The sequence below is a fragment of the Telmatherina bonti genome, assembly GCF_933228915.1.
Source record: "Telmatherina bonti genome assembly, chromosome: 11".
Taxonomy (NCBI): Eukaryota; Metazoa; Chordata; class Actinopteri; order Atheriniformes; family Telmatherinidae; genus Telmatherina; species Telmatherina bonti.
Genome location: NC_136629.1, coordinates 34,805,698 through 34,825,834, shown reverse-complemented (window position 1 = coordinate 34,825,834; position 20,137 = coordinate 34,805,698). Strand labels below are relative to the sequence as shown.

Genomic DNA, 20,137 nt, shown 5'->3' with positions numbered 1-20,137 from the left:
TCTAGCTGCTATGATTCTCATATTTATTATTGTCCCTCCATGCATCCGTCCCTCCTTCCAGTCTGTTTTTAGATGCTTTAATGTGTCTTCAAGTCCTTAATCTGTACATCTATCCATTATTCAGCGTATTGCAGAAAGGCAGGGAGTGAAAGATCAATGGGACAACCTTAATTTCCAAATCTACTCATTCTTCTTCCTTCCCATGGTTTCTTCCACATTCTGTCCCACCCCTTCCCTTTCGTCATCTCCCAACATCTTAAAAGCCTTGGATGTGGCAGTAGGCCTCCAGTGAGGAGAAAAGAAGGTAGAGGAGCCACAAGCTGACAAACAACATGGTGGTCAGGGCCTTGGCAGTCCGGGGCCCACCCAGCTCTCCACCAATCTCTGGTCGCCGTCGGTACATCAGCGTGGCGACACAGATGAAGGCAAAGATGGTGAAGAGTGTAACGGAGAAAGCCAGTTTGCCGGGATCCACCCTGAACTCCTGTCCCTTGGCTTGGTGATAGATGGCAGCAATAGACCACGCTACCTGTCAAGCAGCAGCAAAACAGAAGTGAGTAGAAGCAATCGCAGTTGTTCACATAGAATTTGCATACAAATAAATAGTTCTGCAGCAAGACGACAAGTTCCACTGTATTGTCAATCATTTAAATGTTAATTAAATAAGCTACACTCACCCCAATGCCCAGAAAAACATTGACAGCATTGGAACCTGTCACATTACCAATAGAAGCGTCTGCATACTGATCTTGGATGGCAGCTACCTTACTGGCAAATGTATCTGGATAGAAAGAGAAAAAGAGGAACAAAAGTTTTAATCTTCACAATCATGGACAGGTTTCCCCCACATTAAAAGAAAAACTGCCTTTTTTCCAACTTAGATAGCAAGATGCAAAATAGCTCATACAGTATATGTGAACATTGTCATTTGTCAGTCAGAACGTACCAACTATTGAGCCAAACAGATTGAAACACGGTGGTTGGGGTGAAAAAAGCTAAAGGAGTGACATTTCTAGACTATTGTTAGACCAGATTTTTTTCAATGTTTGGAGCATTTTAACCAAAAACAGATTTGTTCAAAAAGCTGGAGTTAAGTTTTCAGGTGTGAGCTGTGGCATTATCATTAGCTGTTTCCATTACATTTTTCTTTCACAAAATAAAAGCAATATTTGTAAGTTTAGAAAAACAATTGCGATTTGAGGGTATTGAACACCATTGTGTGAATAAGCATTTTATTTACATATTGAGCAGTTTGGTTTCATTTTGTTGGTTGGAAATGGCCCAAAATACCATTTACTAACATTCAATCATCAATAAAAGTTTGAAATTGATGAAATGGGCCCAATCCCAATCCTTCCTAGTACCAACTCCTGGTGCCATTCTTGTGACTCCTCACAATTTAGCGCTGAGGGCAGTACATGTCATTTCAGAATTTTAAAGGACATTTTTAAAATGCATATCACTTATTAAAAAAACCGTACAGTTATATTTTATCCCAGACAGGAAACCAGTCTAATACTGCTAGTGTTCTTTCCCTGGCAGTCGGCACATGCAGGATTTGGTCCAAGATCGATAATTTACAAGGCCAAATCTTTGTTGGGACAAATGAATCTTGGCCCAGCTACTAAATAGTACTGTGCTGCTTTGTCCCAAAAATTCCTCCTTGGTTTCATGTTTGCCAAGCTACAGCAGCTCCAATGGGACACTTCTCACTGTACTGACAGAATCACTGCGCGCTCTGCCAAACTCCCAACAATAGGCCTTTCAGTGAACAAATAGCCAAATGGACAGCACTCTTCTCTCTTGCTAATTTGGTGGCTGGTTTTAATTTGCAAATGATGTAATTTTATTTTTATCTGACAGATACAGTGAGTAAAGACAAAAATGGAGGAAAAATAATTATGAAAAGGATCAAAAGACAAGGAAGGACTATAGAAATGTCAGCTTAGCTGGCACTGGAAGAGGACTGAAAAAGAAAAGGCCGGAAGAAGAGATCAAGGAGGAAGGAGAGGGCGAAAGGATGGTGGGTGAGACAATTGACTAACAAAAGAGTCCAGGAAAAGATAAATCTGCCCAAACACCTTAAAGCTTTAAAAGGCTATTCCTGCTGGGTACAACTGTGTGTATGCGTGTGTCACGGCTTTTATTCTGTTTGCCCAAAAGCCTGCATGTGTGAGAGTTTGTCTAAAATGCCCACATGTAAACTGTGTTTGTGAACGATGCCACCTGGGTCTAATCAGATGCTATGCCTCCACCAGCAGGCAAAGGAGTGCATGTCTGTGCTTCAGTTGTTCTGTGAGTGCTTGCGAGCCTGATTGAGTGGGAGAGTGCGTGGGTGCCTGTATGTTCAGTAGAGGCCTGTCTGTTTGTGTGAAACAGGTTCCACTCTGCAGCTCCTTCTGTGACAGTATGTCTCCCGAGAGAGCTTTCTGCCCTTTCCCGCTACCTCTCTGTCAATCATCCAGGGTCTGCCTCCTCTGCAAACATGTTGCTACACAAGAAAAAGTTCAGCAGCTTTGTTCTCTCCCTTGCAATGCTAATGTTTTAACTCCTGATGCAACATGACGACTGACCGTTGCCTCTTGACTAAGACATTAATTCCAAGTAAAAAATATGGAGGAGCTATAGAGGGGATGCTAACCTTCCCAAACTTTAAGCAAGATGTTGTGCAAGTTTGGATTTGAATTCTACTCAACATGCTCTTTTCTACTTCTTGTGAACACCAGTCAGTTCTTTCTTGCCACTTCATCCACCTGGTAATAGTTGCAGCGGGAGTTAAAAATATATGTTTAGTGGTAGAACTAATGGACATGGGACAGTTCTTTAATTATGCCACTAACTACACTGCTAAAGATGTTTGTGACACAAACCAGCAGCCTACCAAAACGTAGCCAGTCTCATTTTACAACTTGAGACTGTGAAACAAGTTTTGTAAGAAATTCTGAGGAAAGTGGGCTGCATCAGGAAACCAAACCAATTGACAGCTGGGTCTTAACTCTACAAGAGCCTTTTTGATTAAATGCTTTTCCAGTTTATTCCATGTTTTTCATGATGCCTCATGCAACCGCTTCCGGCTTTACAATCCCTGTACATCCAAAACCATCATATCAAGCTTAATCAAGCATCAGAGCGTAATATTTTTGGAATAAGACCGAAAAATAACTTACTTTAAATCACACGTGTGATTATCATGGCTTCCATGCATAATTTGCATTTGTTTGAAGCTTCATGCGTGTGTGTGTGTGCTCAGAAATTAATTCTGTGTTCAGAAGCTGCAATATGCAGGGTATTGCTGGGGGCAGTGTCAGGATCAATTGGATCAGAGGAAAGGTCAAAGGGTAGACAGCAGTAAAAATGATGGAAGGTTCTTAAGCCAAGCTGTGGCATTTCTTTAAGGGCTTTACATACCATTATGATACTCCTATCATATCAAAACCAACTAAATACTAACCTATTGTTACCTTGTTTACATCCCAACAAATTTTGCAGCTACCCAATCTAAGTTCCCTAATGCGCCCCCTAGTGGAATCCTTCAGTAACAAGCACATTCCCAAAGTTTCTAAACAATTACAGAGCCGGTTGCTCAAACGCAAAGTTAAACAGCAAGTATATTTTTGGCTTGTGAACCAGTTGAGTAAAACAACTAGGTCTTTTTTTAAATTTTTTTTAATTTTTTTTTTTTTAATTAATATTAAAAATAAAAACTAATGTTATAACACTCATCTCCAGACTCACTAATACCTTAAAAAAAAAAAAAAAAAAAAAAAAAAGGCACTATTTCCCTTCCCAGAAATCTTTGATTTTCCTCCTTGTTCTGTTGGTTTTTTAGGCTTCTACATCCAGAGTTACCCTTCCCAAACATTACATGTTAATTACAACCTATCTTATGGGTTAGAGATGTGATGTAGAAGTCAAGCCGGCATCAGCGATACAATAAAAAATGAAAAAAAGAACAGCATTAACGATAGAGGAAAATTACTGGTAAAATAAAAGCAAATGCAATAATTACACATTTGTCAAAGCCTATTAAAATATTCAGTTAGCGATCAATCAATCAAATGAGAATCCTCTCCTGTTTGGAAGGCTCCATCATAACCTCATATTCCATCATGTGACTGATTCTTAGATAGTTAAGGATATTTGTGGGATTGCTATACTACATCCGTCTTTCTACACACATCACATTGCGAATGCATGCCGCTGCACTACCAATGGTGTGCCTTATTTCACTTAAGACTATGCCAATTTAGAGAAGATCCTGACGTTACTTTCCATTGGGTTCCAGTTGGTCATAAACTACATATTTACCTCACATTACTAAAATAGATATTTTAAACTGAAAATGTTTTTTGAACAGCTGGTATCATTGAAACAATATGCATATAAATGTTTGATAAAATTGCTGATAACGTGGAAATACAGTTTACTTCCAATGCACTGTGTAGCTGAAGGCTTTAGCCGAGTCCCCAAACCCCACAGAAATCTTAGTTTGATTTCCTAATTCTCTTAAAATCTTCTCTTCCATTTCTTTTTTCATACCTCCTTTGTGAGGGGGTTTGTGTGTGTGTGTGTGTGTGTGTGTGTGTGTGTGTGTGCGCGTGTGTGCGTGCGTTAACGCGACTAACGGTGATAAACGAGGTTAATCATCATGGAACTGCAGCGCAGGACGGGTTTTATTAACTGTAATAGCCACAGTACCAGAGCTTGGTTTCTTTGAGCAAGAGTTTGTGTTTGAGAGATCCCAGGGAGCTTCTGCTAATAAGGCTGAGAGGCTCCGAAAGGCTAAAGCACTTTGTTTCCATTTGCAGCTTTAAGCACTGTGTGTATGTCTGTGTAGTTCTCAAGCAGCTGCATTCCCCCACAAAAAAAGCTGATTTCAAATGTATATCGTTATATTTTCAGCTACACGGATATTTTTTTCTTACGTGCATTTTTGTGTTAAATTGTTTATTAGACATTGTGTTTATACCCGAAAGAGACCAACTGAGCCTGACATGAATAACAAAACTATGCTAATCACATATGGTGCTCACAGTACAAGAGTGTGTGTGTGTAAGGGTGCAAAATGTTTCTCATTTGCTGTAAACTATGTGTAAGTTTTAGGTTATACATCTAGAATTCCATGCTGCAATATGCATCGCTTTGTTTAATCACAAAATAGGACCACCGTTCTAAACACTCAAAACTACATGGTGGGTTATAAGTGTTCAGGAATTACCTTATTTATTTAATTTAAAAAAAAAAAAAAAAAAGCAGATTTGATGATTTTAAGTATTTAGTAACTTATAACTGCAACCCGTTCTTTAAACTTATCAAACTACTTATTTAATAGGATAATGAACATGTGTGAATGTGAACTTTGCATTTGTCCTTTATAGATTGTGCTAATGAATACAAATAAAAACTAAATAAATGTTCCAGTAACTAAAAAATTAAGCACAAAATGTCAATTACTGCATAAAGGGAATAATTCATTACATACTGACGAATTTATGCTCTCTATGACCTAAAGCTAAATGGTGAAAGTGTAAAAGAAAAGATTTTAATCAAAGCGGAAGGAATATTCAGTGTGGAACACACAACTTTAAATTTTTTTATTTTTATATATATGGATTAAATGGCCTCTGATGGTAAACTAAGCATTTGCTCGTGTTTAAAAGTACCGAGGTAAATAAACAGGTGAAAAAAACAAAAAAAAAAGCCCTGCAACTTGGTTTGATTTTACAGAAAGTGAGAAAGTGAGCAGTCATGCTTGGGAGAGAGAAGACAAGGTATGGAAATGAGGCTAAAAGACCATTTGTAGAAAATTAGTATTTTTAGTTTGTGCTTTTTTCTTAATTGTCTTTTTTTTTTTTTTTTTGCTTTTGTTTTTAGAGTTTGATCCCAAGCTGGCAACAACAGAAACACATTAAAAAGACAAACATGCATTTCAGCAACCCTGGAAACCATAATCATTGTTGTCTGCATGTCAATACATTACATATGATGACATATTCACTCGCTTACAATGCAGGGTGAGAACATAGACTGTATATAAAAGATGGGCGGCGCCTCGGTGACGTCACCCGTAGGTTCCTGAAGAGCGGAATTAAAGCTCATTGGGCAGGTTCTACCATCACCATCTTGAGCACAAATCTGTGTCTATTATTTTTTTTTTAATTGTTACTAAACATATCTAATTTTTTTTGTAATACATTTTTAAAAATGATTTAAGTTAAGCCACTTGTAGACCATGTAATGTTTCCAAGCAGCCTGTAGCAAGAACTTTTTCCTATATCCATGAAAATGTCTCAACATATAAACATCTCATTGAATTTGGGGGCGGAGCTTATGTAGAGTTGCATTTGTTTAGATGGAATAAGGTTAAATGTAATGATCCCTTCCCAGCATGGCTTACCGAATCCCAAAGATAAATTTATATATACAGTTTAGAAATAACTTAACAGAGTGTATGGGGTTTGAACATCCTCACCTGGGACAGAGGTTCCCAATGCAACAAATACAACTGCTGTCACGGAGTCCTTCAAGCCCACTGTGCAGCCAAAATGAGAGGCCAGATCACCTGGAATAATGCAAGAATAAGCATCAACAACACAGCACCAAACAACTTTATTTATAAAAATAACATTCCTGAAGGCAAAAACATTTATTTTTAACATTTAATAGATGTGAAATGTAGCAGTTTACCAATGACAGCAGTGAGGAGTCCGATCATGCAGATGGACACGAGAAAGCAGGCCCAACCACTCCAGTAGTCAGTAGGCGGGACAAACGCAAACAGAACTTTCCAGAAGACGGTGAGAAAATGCATGACGTAGTCAAAACAAGACGGCAGTTTCTCCTCCCCGCACTCGTCGTCATCGTCATCTTCACCTGGAAGTAAGGAAGAGAGTGTAAATGGGAGGCATGATGAGGTCTGACCAGATCACCTGCAGGGGGGTTTGGGAGAAAAGTACTGATGTAGTAACGCTAAACAGAGGAAAATAATGAAGTTAAGCGAAAGGTTTGCTGTACATGGATGATGAATTTAGTTACTGATACTGATATTGACATTGATAAGCGGATTCTGAAAGCCGTCGGTCATTCAGCTGCGAATCATCGCTGTGATGAGCTAACCAAAGTGTAAAAGATTTGTGTTCACCATTCCATCAGAGACATTCATTAAAATGCCATCCTACGTTATTAGACCTAACAGATTCCGTCTGACAGACGTAACTTCTGACCCACTTGCCAGACAGGTCCGTGTGTGCGGGATGTTGGCATCAGAATCCATTATTCCCTCAGGACATGAACTAAAGCCAACCTCATGCTGTGCTCGGTTCTGTTCAAGTCTGCATGTTGATTAACTAATGACACGAGGGAGCGGATGCACTGTTCTGCTTCATTTATAATCAAGTTGAATTAATCAAACTGCAGCTTCATTAAAAGTGTCTTCTGCATGAATCCCATCAATTCCACCCATCTTACCTACTGCCTACGATTGACCAATACAGCTGGTAATTCACGTAAATGCACCTAAATCATACCAAACAAGACCAACACCAAGCAGAGTATGGCGTTCTCATTGGGGGGGTTCAAAGATCTGCGAACGGTGTAGGTTTTAAAACTAGTTGTTGCACAAAGATGTTGTATATCATAATACTCAATCATGACTATAAAAATCAGGATTACACTGCTGTGTGTGCTGGAGATGGAGTCCATTTTTAAGTTTATTTGTAACAGACTGCATGCAATTTTTGGTTGAAACTGCTGTGATATTTTACGTTTAATTAATAAACATGGATAAGAAAGAAAAGGAGGGAAGGTTAAGGTAGAGTAAAGGAAGAAGGAAGGATGTGTGTGTTGAAGAGGGAGGGGGGGATAAGAAAGAGGGAAGGAGAAGGGGTTGGGGAAAAAGTATTTAGTGTCAAGATTCAAAGACTGACTTTTAGTGAAAAGTAAGGGATCAGACGGAGGTACCATTAGTGGTTTAAAAGCAACATCTGCTCTCATCCAGAGGTCTTTTCCAGGGAAAGCCTTGCATATTTCAGCAAGACGACACTATAATCACATACATGGCCTTGCAGGGGAAGAATCCGGGTGCTGAATGGGCCTGCATGCAGTCCAGACCTTTTCCTAACATATGAGTGAGGAGTGCTGAAGCAGGGATCCCCAACCTTTGTCCTCAGGGACCGGTATCCTGCAGGTTTTCCAAGTGTTCCTGCTGCAACACACCTGACTCAGACTCATACGCTCTGCACATGTCTGCCAAGTACACTTATTAGAATCAGGTGTGTTGCAACGGGGATACTTGGAAAACCGGCAGGACACCGGTCCTGGAGGACCAGGATTGGGGATCCCTGTGCTGAAACAGGGAAACATCTAAAACCTGCAAGGCTGTTGCTGATCCCTTTCTGACAGTCATAGTTTATACAACCAGACATTTAATCTTTGTGCTAAAGATTGATAATTTGATGAAGATCCTTTGCAAGTCAGAAGTCCTAAGAAAAGTTGGTCTTATTCATTCTGTTGTGAAATTAAAATGAATGCTTAATATTTAACTGTGTGCCAGGACTTTAAGAGGTAACAGATCTTATTTTATGCAAATAAAAGTTTCAATTAATTAACTATAAATAAAAAGCAGAAGGTCAGCGAACGCCAGTATCCTTATTCAATATAAAAGATGAATGCATGCAGACACACTTGCTAATTAATTATAAAACAAGTCCCTTTATCTACATTATCTCTCACATTTTACCCTCCGCAGCTTTCTCAACTGTCTGTCATGGCCGAATGGAGCCGTTTCTCATTTCCTTTCTGCTTCTGGTAATGTTTACATGTCTTATTATCACAGCTTTGCCTTCTTTAATCTTTTCTTTTTTCATCTGTCCCTGAATGTGTCCCTTTATTCTACTTTTATATAAAAAAATAAAAACATTGCCCAATGAGAAAACGTGTTGCTTTTTTTGGTGGCAATTCAGTGTAAAGTCTTAGTTTTAAAATGCAAATTAACTCCCTGTTAACTCCCTGAAGGTTTTGTCTTAGCTGCTGGAATGGTCCATTACTGGGATGCAATGCTACGTGTTCATATATGTACAACTTTCTAATAACTGGGTTCATATCTTAATCGTGACTGTGGGAAAACTGTTGTGGAAGGTGCTTTAAGATGAGATGGAGGTTACGGAAGTGTAGAGCTGTCATCCTAATAAAAAAAGTTGGGGCATTATCACGTTATAACATGATAGTTTTATTGTAAAAACGTGGAATGTATCACGATATGATATGTTTGAGAATGTGAATATGGGCATTTTCCACTTTAGATGAGAAAATTGTGTGCGGGATGTGGATAGGAGATCACAAATGGCTCATTTACAGGACTTCATGAAGTTTGACTTCATACTTGGGTTGAGACATGGTGAAATTTTGCTGCTTTTGAAAACTTTGGATGATATTGTAATAACTATGCATACTTTAAGGGTCATTTAAAAAGGTATGGGTCTGTACAGAAGGAAGAATGAGTCCGGTCCTCTTTACATGGCACAACTTCTGATGAACTCACGCGGCATGGGAATCACTATGAATACAAAGTGCATCATCTTAGCTGCATTCAAGTGGTTATACGTTTTTACAATAAAAATGATCACATTACGTGATAGTTTCACGTTTTGATGATAAATGATCACGTTATAACGTGATAGTTTCACGTTTTTATAATAAATTATCACATTATAATGTGATAGTTTCACATTTTTATAATAAATGATCACGTTATAACGTGATAGGAACCCCCCCCCCCCCCCCGTTATTTCATTAGGATAACAGCTCTACGCGTTCGTAGGAGGTTGCTGAGTTAAATGTCTTTACAGGTCAACCTCAACCGGCTGCAGAAGTCTGGCAGAGCCTGTGACAGTGATGACACTTCAGTGCATCAAATATGCACATCTAGAATGTTTTGTTTAAATCGTGCTGAAGCGATTATTGATAGAGCAATTTATGTACATTTAATTGAGAGAATTTTTTTTTTTTTACACATCCTATCACTGATATAAACAACCCTTTTATAATGTACACGCACACACTCAATTACATTCAGAACTTAGACTATTTCTGCTTCTGTGTGGAATATCAAACCACCAACTATTATTTAGTATTGATTTAGTTTTGGTCTGGCAAAGACGTGTGCTCAGAAGCACTTAGACGCCATTTTTAGTGAAGATCATTAACCACAAGTGTAGTCTGGCAGTGTGGGAGCCATTTTTCCTCCTCTTTGCCTTGGTTTATCTACATTCTGGCTTGGCGTGGAGACGCCTGTTTGGGTCGTTTCTTTCATTCATCCATTCGGTTCAGAGAAATACTTGCGCTCAGTCTGAAATTTCCTCCCCAGACTTTGTATTGTCACATGAAGTGAGAGGTGACCAGCTCCAGTCCAGCAAGCTTTAGACGTTTCCTGCTCCATTGTAATAGAACGATGCTCTCCAACAGCTTGTCAAGTTTTGCCCAACAATGTAACCCTGGTAATGTGATTCTGTTGTGCTGTAGGAAGATACGATATCTGCAGGACTGTGGCCCTTTAGGACGTACTCTGCTCATCTCATTCTGGACACCTGATAAAAGACGCATGCTACAAGGTTTGCAATTTCCCCAGCTAATCCATCTTGCATCATACCTGTGCTGTGAGCTTTACCCAGCTAGCAACTGAAAGTTATGTTGACCTGTTCTGTGTTTAGCTTTTTCCCTTCTTCCTCTGATGTCTTCTTGCATTTCTTTGCTGAATCAGCCATAATGTTTTTCGACCAGTTTGCTAGTGTGTAAAGTGAAACTCTGCTGCAACATCATGTGGTGTCCCAGATGAACAAAAAGTTGTAGAGTGCAATTTCTCAGCCTGGAGACACTGTTGAGCCGTGATGGCTCAGAAATGTGCTTCATACGTGCCACTGTACCATCAATAGAGTCCCGAAGGAGTTTTCCGGTTGGAAAGTTACGTAATGGGTCTTTAAAGTCCTCCCAACTTCCTGAGGTTTAGATTAAGTTTCATTTCAACCTTGGAAACTCCATTCAAAACATCTAATAGTTACATCTAATACATCACGCCTCAACAAGTCCAATTACAACCAGCTTGATGTAAACCCAGCAGAAGCAAGACTTATTTGCAACCCATGATCATGGGAAAGGTACTACATTTTTAAGTGAGTTATTTAAAAACTAAGAACTAAGGCTACTTTATTAAAGTCATAGTATCAGAATTTTACAGAATTAATTGTCAGAGCCTTTAAAAAATAACACTGAATGTGTTCAACTGGAATATGGACGGTGCATTTGGGTGAGATTACACATGGATTCATGTTGCCGACACCGAAATGAATCAAATGATATGAAAATAAAAATAATTCCCAAAAGGAAATTCAATAACCCCTATAACAACTAAAAAAAATTGGAAAAATAATTCAGAAAATAATTCAGAAAAAGTAATTCAGAAATGGTCCAAATTAGGCCTATATATCTGTGCTCCACCCCTATTGCACTCCCAACATGCACAACTTGTCTTGTCTCTTGAAATCTATGCTGAGGCAGATTACATGTTTCTTTTCTTCTCTGCTAATTTTTGGTCACATTTTTTCGGATACAGCCTTTTTTGAGAGAATATCTTCTGTTAATTTCTCATTTTATTTTCAATTTCTCATTTCCCTTTGGGGATTAAAGTATTTTTCATTCATGTCATTCATTTCATCCATTATCCCTCCACAACCTCCCATCACTCTTGAAATGCCATGGTGAGTTTCTGCTCATATTTCTGTGCATATGTGTGAGCCTTACTATTGTCTACAAAGCGGTCTTTTGCCTTATGTGGCAAACAAAACCGGGAAAAAAAACAAAAACAAAAAAACTTCCCGTGCAAAATAGAATAAAATATTGCTGAACATAATGTTTCCGAAGCAACAAAAGTGAAGGAATAAATTTGGTATCACATTTTACCTAAGAGAAAAAAAAAACAAAACAACAACCATCATATCTGCCACATATTACTTTCTTTTTGCCACAGAGGTGGTAGATCATTCTCATCTCTTGCTGCTCACTGAGCGTGCCCAGAAGCTGCATTCTCACAGGTCTGACAGAAGATAGACTGCAACTCCTCTCAACAGGCAGCTAGCCAAGCGAAATGTGTGTGTGTGTGTGTGTGTGTGTGTGTGTGTGTGTGTGTGTGTATGTGTATGTGTGTGTGTGGGTGTGGGTGTGGGTGTCTGCATGTAGTGCTGTGCGCTTCAAGTGATATGTCTATGCTCAGGAGACTTGTAAGAAACCTTCATGCCAATGTCTGTTTATACAAACTCACACGATTAAACTCAAACATGTAAGTCGGGGTTTAAAGTGATTTGGATAAATAAGTTGCTGTTAGAGGTGTCACGATTCTCCAGATCCTCGATTTGATTTGCTTTTCAATTTTAGGGACATGGTTCGATTTGACTCGATATTTTTCTTTTTCTTACAGCACAGACGTCTCTGACATTTTTAGACCCGTCTTGTGTATGATCATTTGTTTTTATTAACTTTTGAACAGTAAGTCTTATGTCAAAAGATGGGCTATATTTAAATGATAGTTTGTTATTCTTGTGTATTGTATCACATTAGACAGTTATGGTCAAATTTGAAATGCATTTATTTACAATATAAAGATATTAAAGATAATCTTGTCCTCAGTCAAGATAAAAAAAATAAAAATGAGAAGTCAGAAGGTGCCTGCCATCTAGAGATTTTTGGTTTTAGCAGTGTGCAACAAAAATAAATAATAGTCATGTTCAACGCCACGAAACGATTAAGATAAGGCTGCAGGTCTGCTGCTATAAATAGCGCTACAGCATTAGTTATAGCTTTCGCATGAGCTGAGGTCTGTGGAAGCTTTATGCAAATGAGGACGGAATAGTTGGCTGGACCAGTGATGGCGTTTTCCTGGTTGTTAAATCTGAATCTTTGTGATGCCGGCGAATGTGTCCTGCCATGTTTGTAGTGTTTCCTGTGGCCAGGTATGGTACATGCACATAGCATATCGTACACACTGTGGCCGTCTTGTCGATAACGCGAACGTTGTCCACATAACTCACTGGAAACGTAAAATATTTCCACACTGGTGATTTAAGAGAAGCAGGAGCAGCTTGAAGCTCCAGTGCCGTATGTCCTTTATCAGCACTTGTCATGGTGTCAAACTGCAGGTTAGCTAACGGGTAGCGTCGGCTACAATATGCAGCGACTTCATGTGCTTTTACTTGTTTGCACACCTCCCTAATATACGTCGACCTAACTAATCACCGTTGTAGACAGGGGAGGGAATGGGGAAACACACGCACACACACAGATACACAAAAACCCAAGAGAGAGGGAGGGGAGGGGTAAATCATCGATCCTCAATTTCATGTAAATGCTCGAGATCATGAAGTCATTTCAATCGATTACGATGAAACATCAAAATTGTGATACCTCTAGCTGCTGTGCAAAATAAAGGCCAAAACCAAAATCCCAGAGAATTTTCATTTTTGTTTAAAATAAAAAATAAAAAAAAAATTCAATTTCCTTCCAGTATTGTAGAAAAAGTCGTGGGATAATTTGTGAGACTTCATGTGTCTCTGCCAACAGCGAGCAAAAGAAAAATTACACTTTTGGAAGCAAGACATCAGTCCACTGAGGAGCACAGAAGACATTCACACATAAATAATGCAAGTCCAAAATCCCAAACTGAGGTAAACAGATCTCACACACATCACATCACATGCAGGGAAAAGTCACACACACACACACACACACCACACAAACATACAGAGAAAGACAGCCTGTCATTTGTCCGTGCATCTTCAATCAACGACCTCCAATTTCTGCCTGTCGATGCTCCTTTGACACTGAGGATTTCAGTCGAGGCAAAAATTAAAAGCTGCTTAAAAAAAAACAGTAAAAGCCACATTTTGAAAGCCCCTTTGGTTTTAAACCTCACTGGATGTCTGTAAACACATCCACAAATATCAAAGCCTCTCCCATCCTGCAGATAAACAAGTTTGTTTTGAAGCAGACAACACTTCACCTGCATCGAACAGCATCATACTGTACGAAGGTATGACAGCCGCGTGGTTAATTATGTGCATGTGACGTGTCACGCCGACTGTCATGTTTATGTTCATGTTCCACTGGTCTCGTCATCTTGTCTGTACACACACGCAAAGAGCTTCAAGCAGACAGCTAAGTCTGAGTGTCGGTGTGTAAAATCATGAACGTCACTTCAGTTGAAACCTTCATGGAGACACTTTTACATTTTACTTAAACAACTCCCACCATCCATGAAAATCCATCTGAATTTGTCTTATTTGTTCTCCGTCAAACATTTTGTGTCACGGTTCATCGCTGAATGAGCCCAAAAGTCTCCGAGTTCTCAAATAAACCAATTAATCAGTCATTGGGTGAGTCAGTCGTGATTATTTGTCATCTATAAACTGAAAACAGAACAACAAAATGTTTTAGTCTGTTTTTGCTTTCTGATAGTCATGAATCCATGAATGTGGCGACAGCGCCCTTTTCTTTTCATTTATCTTCCATCTGTTTTTTGAAGAATGCCACATTACCTACATTTCCCTCGGGTGTGAACACACCCCCGCACCAACATAAATAACACACCCACAGAGGCTGAACAGGCAGGTGATTGAACACCGTGGAGTGGACTTAGTAATTAGAGGACAGTGAAGTGTAGAGTGGTTAGACATCAATCTTGTACTTTCACTCCCCCCCCCCCCCCTCATTCTCTGTTCTAACAATCCCTCTCTTCACCTTCATTTCCTTTCCATCGATTTCCCCTCCATTCTGTCTCCCTGATGTTGGTGCCATCGGCCTTCAATCGGGCTCTTTTATGGCCTTCACACGGACCTTGTAGTTTCAAATAACCCCAAGAATGTTTAATGATTTGGCAATTAAAATGAAAAGAATGTTGTGTTTGGTATCATTAGGCAGGAAATCTGTAGCCATTTGTCTGAAATTAAGACGATAGTTTATCAAGTAGAGGTCAGAATTTTTATTTAGGGACACCTGGACAGCGTAGGTCTGTCTTGAAATCTTTTCCTCAAAACTCAAAATAAATCTCTGCATGCATGAAAAAATTTTCAATTTCTGCACTCAGATTTTTCTAAAGTCATATTTTCTAATCTTTGATTTTCACTATCAAACAAGTCAGCTCGAACTTGCCTGTTACAGTGGATGTGGGTGTACACAGTTTAAACTGCAATTTTGTCTGTTTTTGATGCGTATGACCTGCACAAGTCAGTAAAAAGATAAATATTTGGGGAGAAGAGAGCCGAAAATTATGGCCTGATTTAAAATACAGCTAAAGTTCTTAATTGACGTAAAACCTGTTTTCTGGTCATCATTTCAACTATCCAGATAGTATGCAGAGAGAAATTCCTACGCTATTGGTTTATACTGCACATGAAGATAGTTCAGAAGCCCAGGACTCAGTACTCCTGAGCTTCTGAATGATCTTCATGTGCAGTATAAACCAATAGTGTAGGTATGTCTCTGCATACTTCATAATATTTCTATAACCTATAGATAGTATGGTACCATCTCTGCATACTATCAGGATAGTTGAAACGACCACATTCCTGCTGACAAGGGCGTCAAAAATAATTGTTTTTTCTTCTGTGTAAATAAAATTCCAGTAATATTTGTCAGATTTAGAGATTTAGTTTTGTAGAAAGTCATTTAAAAAACATTGTTATTCTAAAATAAATGGCAAAATAAATCAAAGTTTGTCCTGACCGTTTTCCTCAGGGGAAAAAAAAAACCAGTTTAATAAAGAAAGGGTTGCAATCAGAGGATTTATTTCATCCTTCCTAAGACCATCGGGGCAGTGGGCTGCACACTGCCGTGGGTTAAAGCACCCTCACCAGGTCCATTCTCTTAACTGCAAGCAATGTCACTTCACAAAATGTCCAGACCTCTCCGAAACCCAAAATCACATCTTGCGGAACCGCTCTGTGGGCATGCTGGTGATGCATGGCTCGCAGGTGCACACTCTACTCAATGAACATTTTCTCTAGCAGTTGCATTTCATTAAAATGATTGGTTTTATTAAGAGATCAAGATTATGCCCCGACCTGGTTAATCTCATTACTTACCAACCCTTCAGAAACATCAGAAGGTTTTATTTCATCTGGAAACAGCAGTTTAGCTTTGGAAACAGCTGAGGGAACATAAATGTATTATAATCTCATCTAATAAAAGTAAAATTTTGTTTTAATCAAACTCCTTTAAGTCATGACATTCCCTTCATTATACCAGGTCTGTAGGATGACGACAACCTGATGTTTACTGCACAAAATCCCAGTACAACAGTACCACCTTCCCTTCAGGCTACTAAACCATGAGGATGTGCATGCTGATGAGATACTGCACAAGGTTTATGTTTTTTTTTCTTTTTTCTTTTTTCTTTTTTAGAAAAGGCCATTTGATTGATCTCAACCTTTCAAATTTTTCATCAGCAGGCGTTCTCTTGTTACAGCCATAGTTTGGTAAATTAGCTACTGATGGCTAATATTAGCATCTGTTGCCTTGAGAGTGCATTTTCTGCACAGAGCAAGGAGCATTTTCTCAGTTTCTTAAAGTATATTTGATTTATGGGCTGCGTGAACGGGATCAGAAGGATTACAACAGCAACACATCACTCTTCCAGTGTACAATATCATTTAAAAAGGCACAAATAAAAGCCGAGCTCGTTCATCAAATGTTAAGCAACATTGTATGTGTAGCAAACATGCGGTAATGCGTAAATAAAAATACAAATCTGGGATACCACTATCACGCTGCAGTAACTTGGATGCTTGTCACAACCTGCATGTGGACAATGATGGATGAACTCTTTTAGCTCATCTCAGGAAGTGTCTTTATTAGCCGCTCGGCACAAACAAAAACCCACACAAAGGGGAAAACCGCTCCACACACACCAGTATGCTGGCATTTCAGGGGACTTTAAAGGCTCGCTAAATGCTGCTTTTCTGCTTTCAGATGAATGTCATGGTCCCATAAGCATTTTGTGTGGCTGTGCACAAACACACACAAGCTGATCTTGTGATATGGAGACCTCAAGATCAGGACTTTGCAGATCTTAAATGTCCTTTCATGGTTGCAATCTTAGCAAAAAGGCCGTTTTAAATCTATGATCTTCCACAGAGTTTTGGCCAAAATGGGAGCATGAGATCTGCATGCAACAGGTCGAGCATGAGGATGTAGCAAACAACATATCTTAATGCTTTTGGTCAAGATGAAAGCAAGTTTGAGGCTTGTTTCAAGTGACTAATCTTTATTTTAATCTAATATCTTTAAGAGCAGATGAGAGAATATGCGGAGGGCTCATGGAGGAGGGTGGATAAGATACAGAAAGAGAAAGATGAGATTAGACAAAGCTTATCGGTGCCAGTTTTAAATCCACCACAGTATCAGTGACAGCAGCTCTGGACTTGTTTAAACCCTTGTACCTGCAGTGAATGCTTAAGGGGATGATCCGCAGTGTTATAGGACATCTACAGATGAGCTTGTTGTGTAATAGTGTCTGTGGTGTCGCTGCTAGAAGGGACACTTCTGCCAAAAATTCAACCTGGAAAAAAAAAAATGTTGACACTCTTCTAATAGAATCAAGTTTGTGTTTTTAAATATAACCCAACGACGGTAAACAGGCGTTTCTGTCCTCGCTTCTGGTGATTGGTCTGCTACAGCTGAATGTTAAACAGCAGGCAGCAAGTCAATTTTATTCACTTCAGTTCAGCTTCATTATTTTAGCCCAACTTCACAACAATGTCATGTGAGGGAACTTTACAGCTACATCAACTCATAATAAAAAGTCTAGTTAAGGAAAACTAACGGATTACATTGAATCAGGACTTGGATCCAGTCGCCCAATCCTGAGCTGCATGAGGCAACTGTGGAAAGGAAAAAACTTCCTTTTAAGAGGAAGGAAAAACCTCTGGAAGAACCCGGCTCAGGAAGGGCAGCCATCTGCCTCGAGCGGTCAGGGCGGAGACGACTAGTTCAATGTTTTACTTATTTAATGCAGCTTTCTCATGTCGGTGGAAAGCTAGTAGGCTAGTCAGTCGATTAGCCCTTTTTTTTTAACTTCAGCATTTATGATAACTTCCAAAATACTTTCTATTATTTCTTTTTCTTATGGCAAACAATCTAAAACAAGCAGGCCAAGTGAAGATGCAACAGGAAAAGTTAGTGCATGTCTGACATAGAAAGGTGTAACGACAACATTTTCCTCCCTACGTTTACTTTGATGCAGCTTCCATCACAGGTGAAACTTGAAACAAAAATCAATGGTCAATGACAAAAAAAAAATGTTATACCATCCAAGACTTTGGATATACCAAATGTTATACCAACATTTCTGTTGGCAATCACTTTAAATTAACTGGTTTTATTTTCTTAGGATGAGCTGTCCAGGCATGTTTGCAATGGGTCCACACACATCGCAGCTGCTTTACTTATGCCACCATTTTTCTACACTGTCTCTCAATGGACAAACTGAAGTGAAAACTGAGCTTTAAACTGTTGTACCAGCTTGGGTTAACAGTTGCTAAAACACCATTTGGGATAAGTAATTGCCTTTAAGCACATAAATGTCATGTTTACACTTTTTGCTACAGACTGACAGTCCAATCACCACTTGCTATACCTATCTTTACCACTAGAGGTCTAATTCTTACACTGTGCCTTTAAATCGCACTAACACTCAGAATTGAAGATTAAAATTATGTTTTAGGGACTGAATTAATGTACAGCTGTCAGGTATTGAGGTTCATGTCAGGGTTAGAAAACAACATGATGCCATGGACTGAATAATTTGATGTATATTGTTTGCAGCTCCTGTCATGTAATGCTTTCTGAAACAAAATGGCTTTAAATGTCTAATACATGTTGGACTAATGTCCCTATTTACAGTTTCTGGTGAGACTTGCAGGTAATGCATCAGATGTTTTAAGGGCATCTTGTACTGCATGACAGGGGGAAATTTTTACTATAAAAAAGTTTTGGTACACTGACAGACTGAAAAAACCCCCACAAAGTTTGAGATGATGTTTTTATGTGTTCCGTCTACTGACTTTTTCCTTTAGTTGCTTTCAACGGCAGTTATTGGAGCCATTTTAACTCATTTCCTCCTCAGTCAAGAGCCTTTTTTTCAATCCAGAATCCTTTACTCCTGGATATTTAATGGAATTTTTTTTTTTCCTTAACTTGTTAAGTAAACACTGCAATGTTGTGCAAATGTCCACCAAACTGATTGTCCTGTGTTGCTTTACCATCAGCTTCTTTACTCCTGTAACTCCAACCTTTAACTGCTTTGAACTGATGAAACCTGCCCACCTGCTCATTAATTCATCTATCCATCCACTGAGATCCAAAGGCTGGAGGGTTGACCTGGCCCTGCCTTGATGTCACAGCAAGCTCCCACTTCCTCCTCAAACCTACACCATGGATTTGTGCTTTTATACCACAGGAGGAGTAATTAATCTTTGACCTTGCTCTCTAATGTATGATATTTAAGTTGCTCTGTGCAGGAACGTTGAGTGCAAGGAGTTTTACCATTTTTTTTCCCTAAAGAAAACTTACAAAAACTGTTGCCAAACAGCCTCAAAGACAAACAGAATTACCACAATTATTCACAAAATGTGAAAATTGCCTTATGTATCCGAAAAGAGTAGCTTTTTTTTTATTTTTTTTATATCAAATGGGAATCTAGTCCTAAACATTCTGACTTTGAGAACCCCTGCTGTCTGAGGCTGAGATCTCATAAGGCAACTAAAGCTGCGCAGGGATCTTTGCTGACTTAACCATTTAGAAATGCATTCATATGAACTTTATCAGACATTTATGAGGTAATGTTGCCTTTTAAAACTTATAAAACAGTGAGTTTCATGAGGTTCTCTGGTGCCAAAGAAGTTGGAAATGATCTAAGTTTAGCTTGAACCAAATTACCTGAGCCATAAGAGGAAACACTAAAGTCTTAAAACAGTTATAACCTGCTGAGTGTGAAATGGGTTTTGTGCAACGAGGTAAAACCCAAATGGTGTAGGTGGTGACCATGACAGAAGATGCATTGGACAACTGGGGATCTCATTTCCTGTAGTCCCAAACT

General features: G+C 39.0%; 1 protein-coding gene across 1 annotated transcript in view; it reads right to left on the bottom strand.

Annotated features, from left to right (window-relative positions):
- Positions 1-256: 256 nt before the first annotated feature.
- slc8a1b (solute carrier family 8 member 1b) overlaps positions 257-20,137 on the bottom strand; it is a gene marked incomplete at its 3' end in the record, with an annotated part of 141,035 nt that continues 121,154 nt past the window's right edge. Inside the window, exons 8-11 of the mRNA XM_079248616.1 lie at positions 6,688-6,873; positions 6,473-6,562; positions 678-781; positions 257-529 (exon numbers count right to left, since the gene is read on the bottom strand). Coding sequence (XP_079104742.1) covers positions 257-529; positions 678-781; positions 6,473-6,562; positions 6,688-6,873 — 653 coding nt within the window. The remainder of the gene's footprint in view (positions 530-677; positions 782-6,472; positions 6,563-6,687; positions 6,874-20,137) is intronic.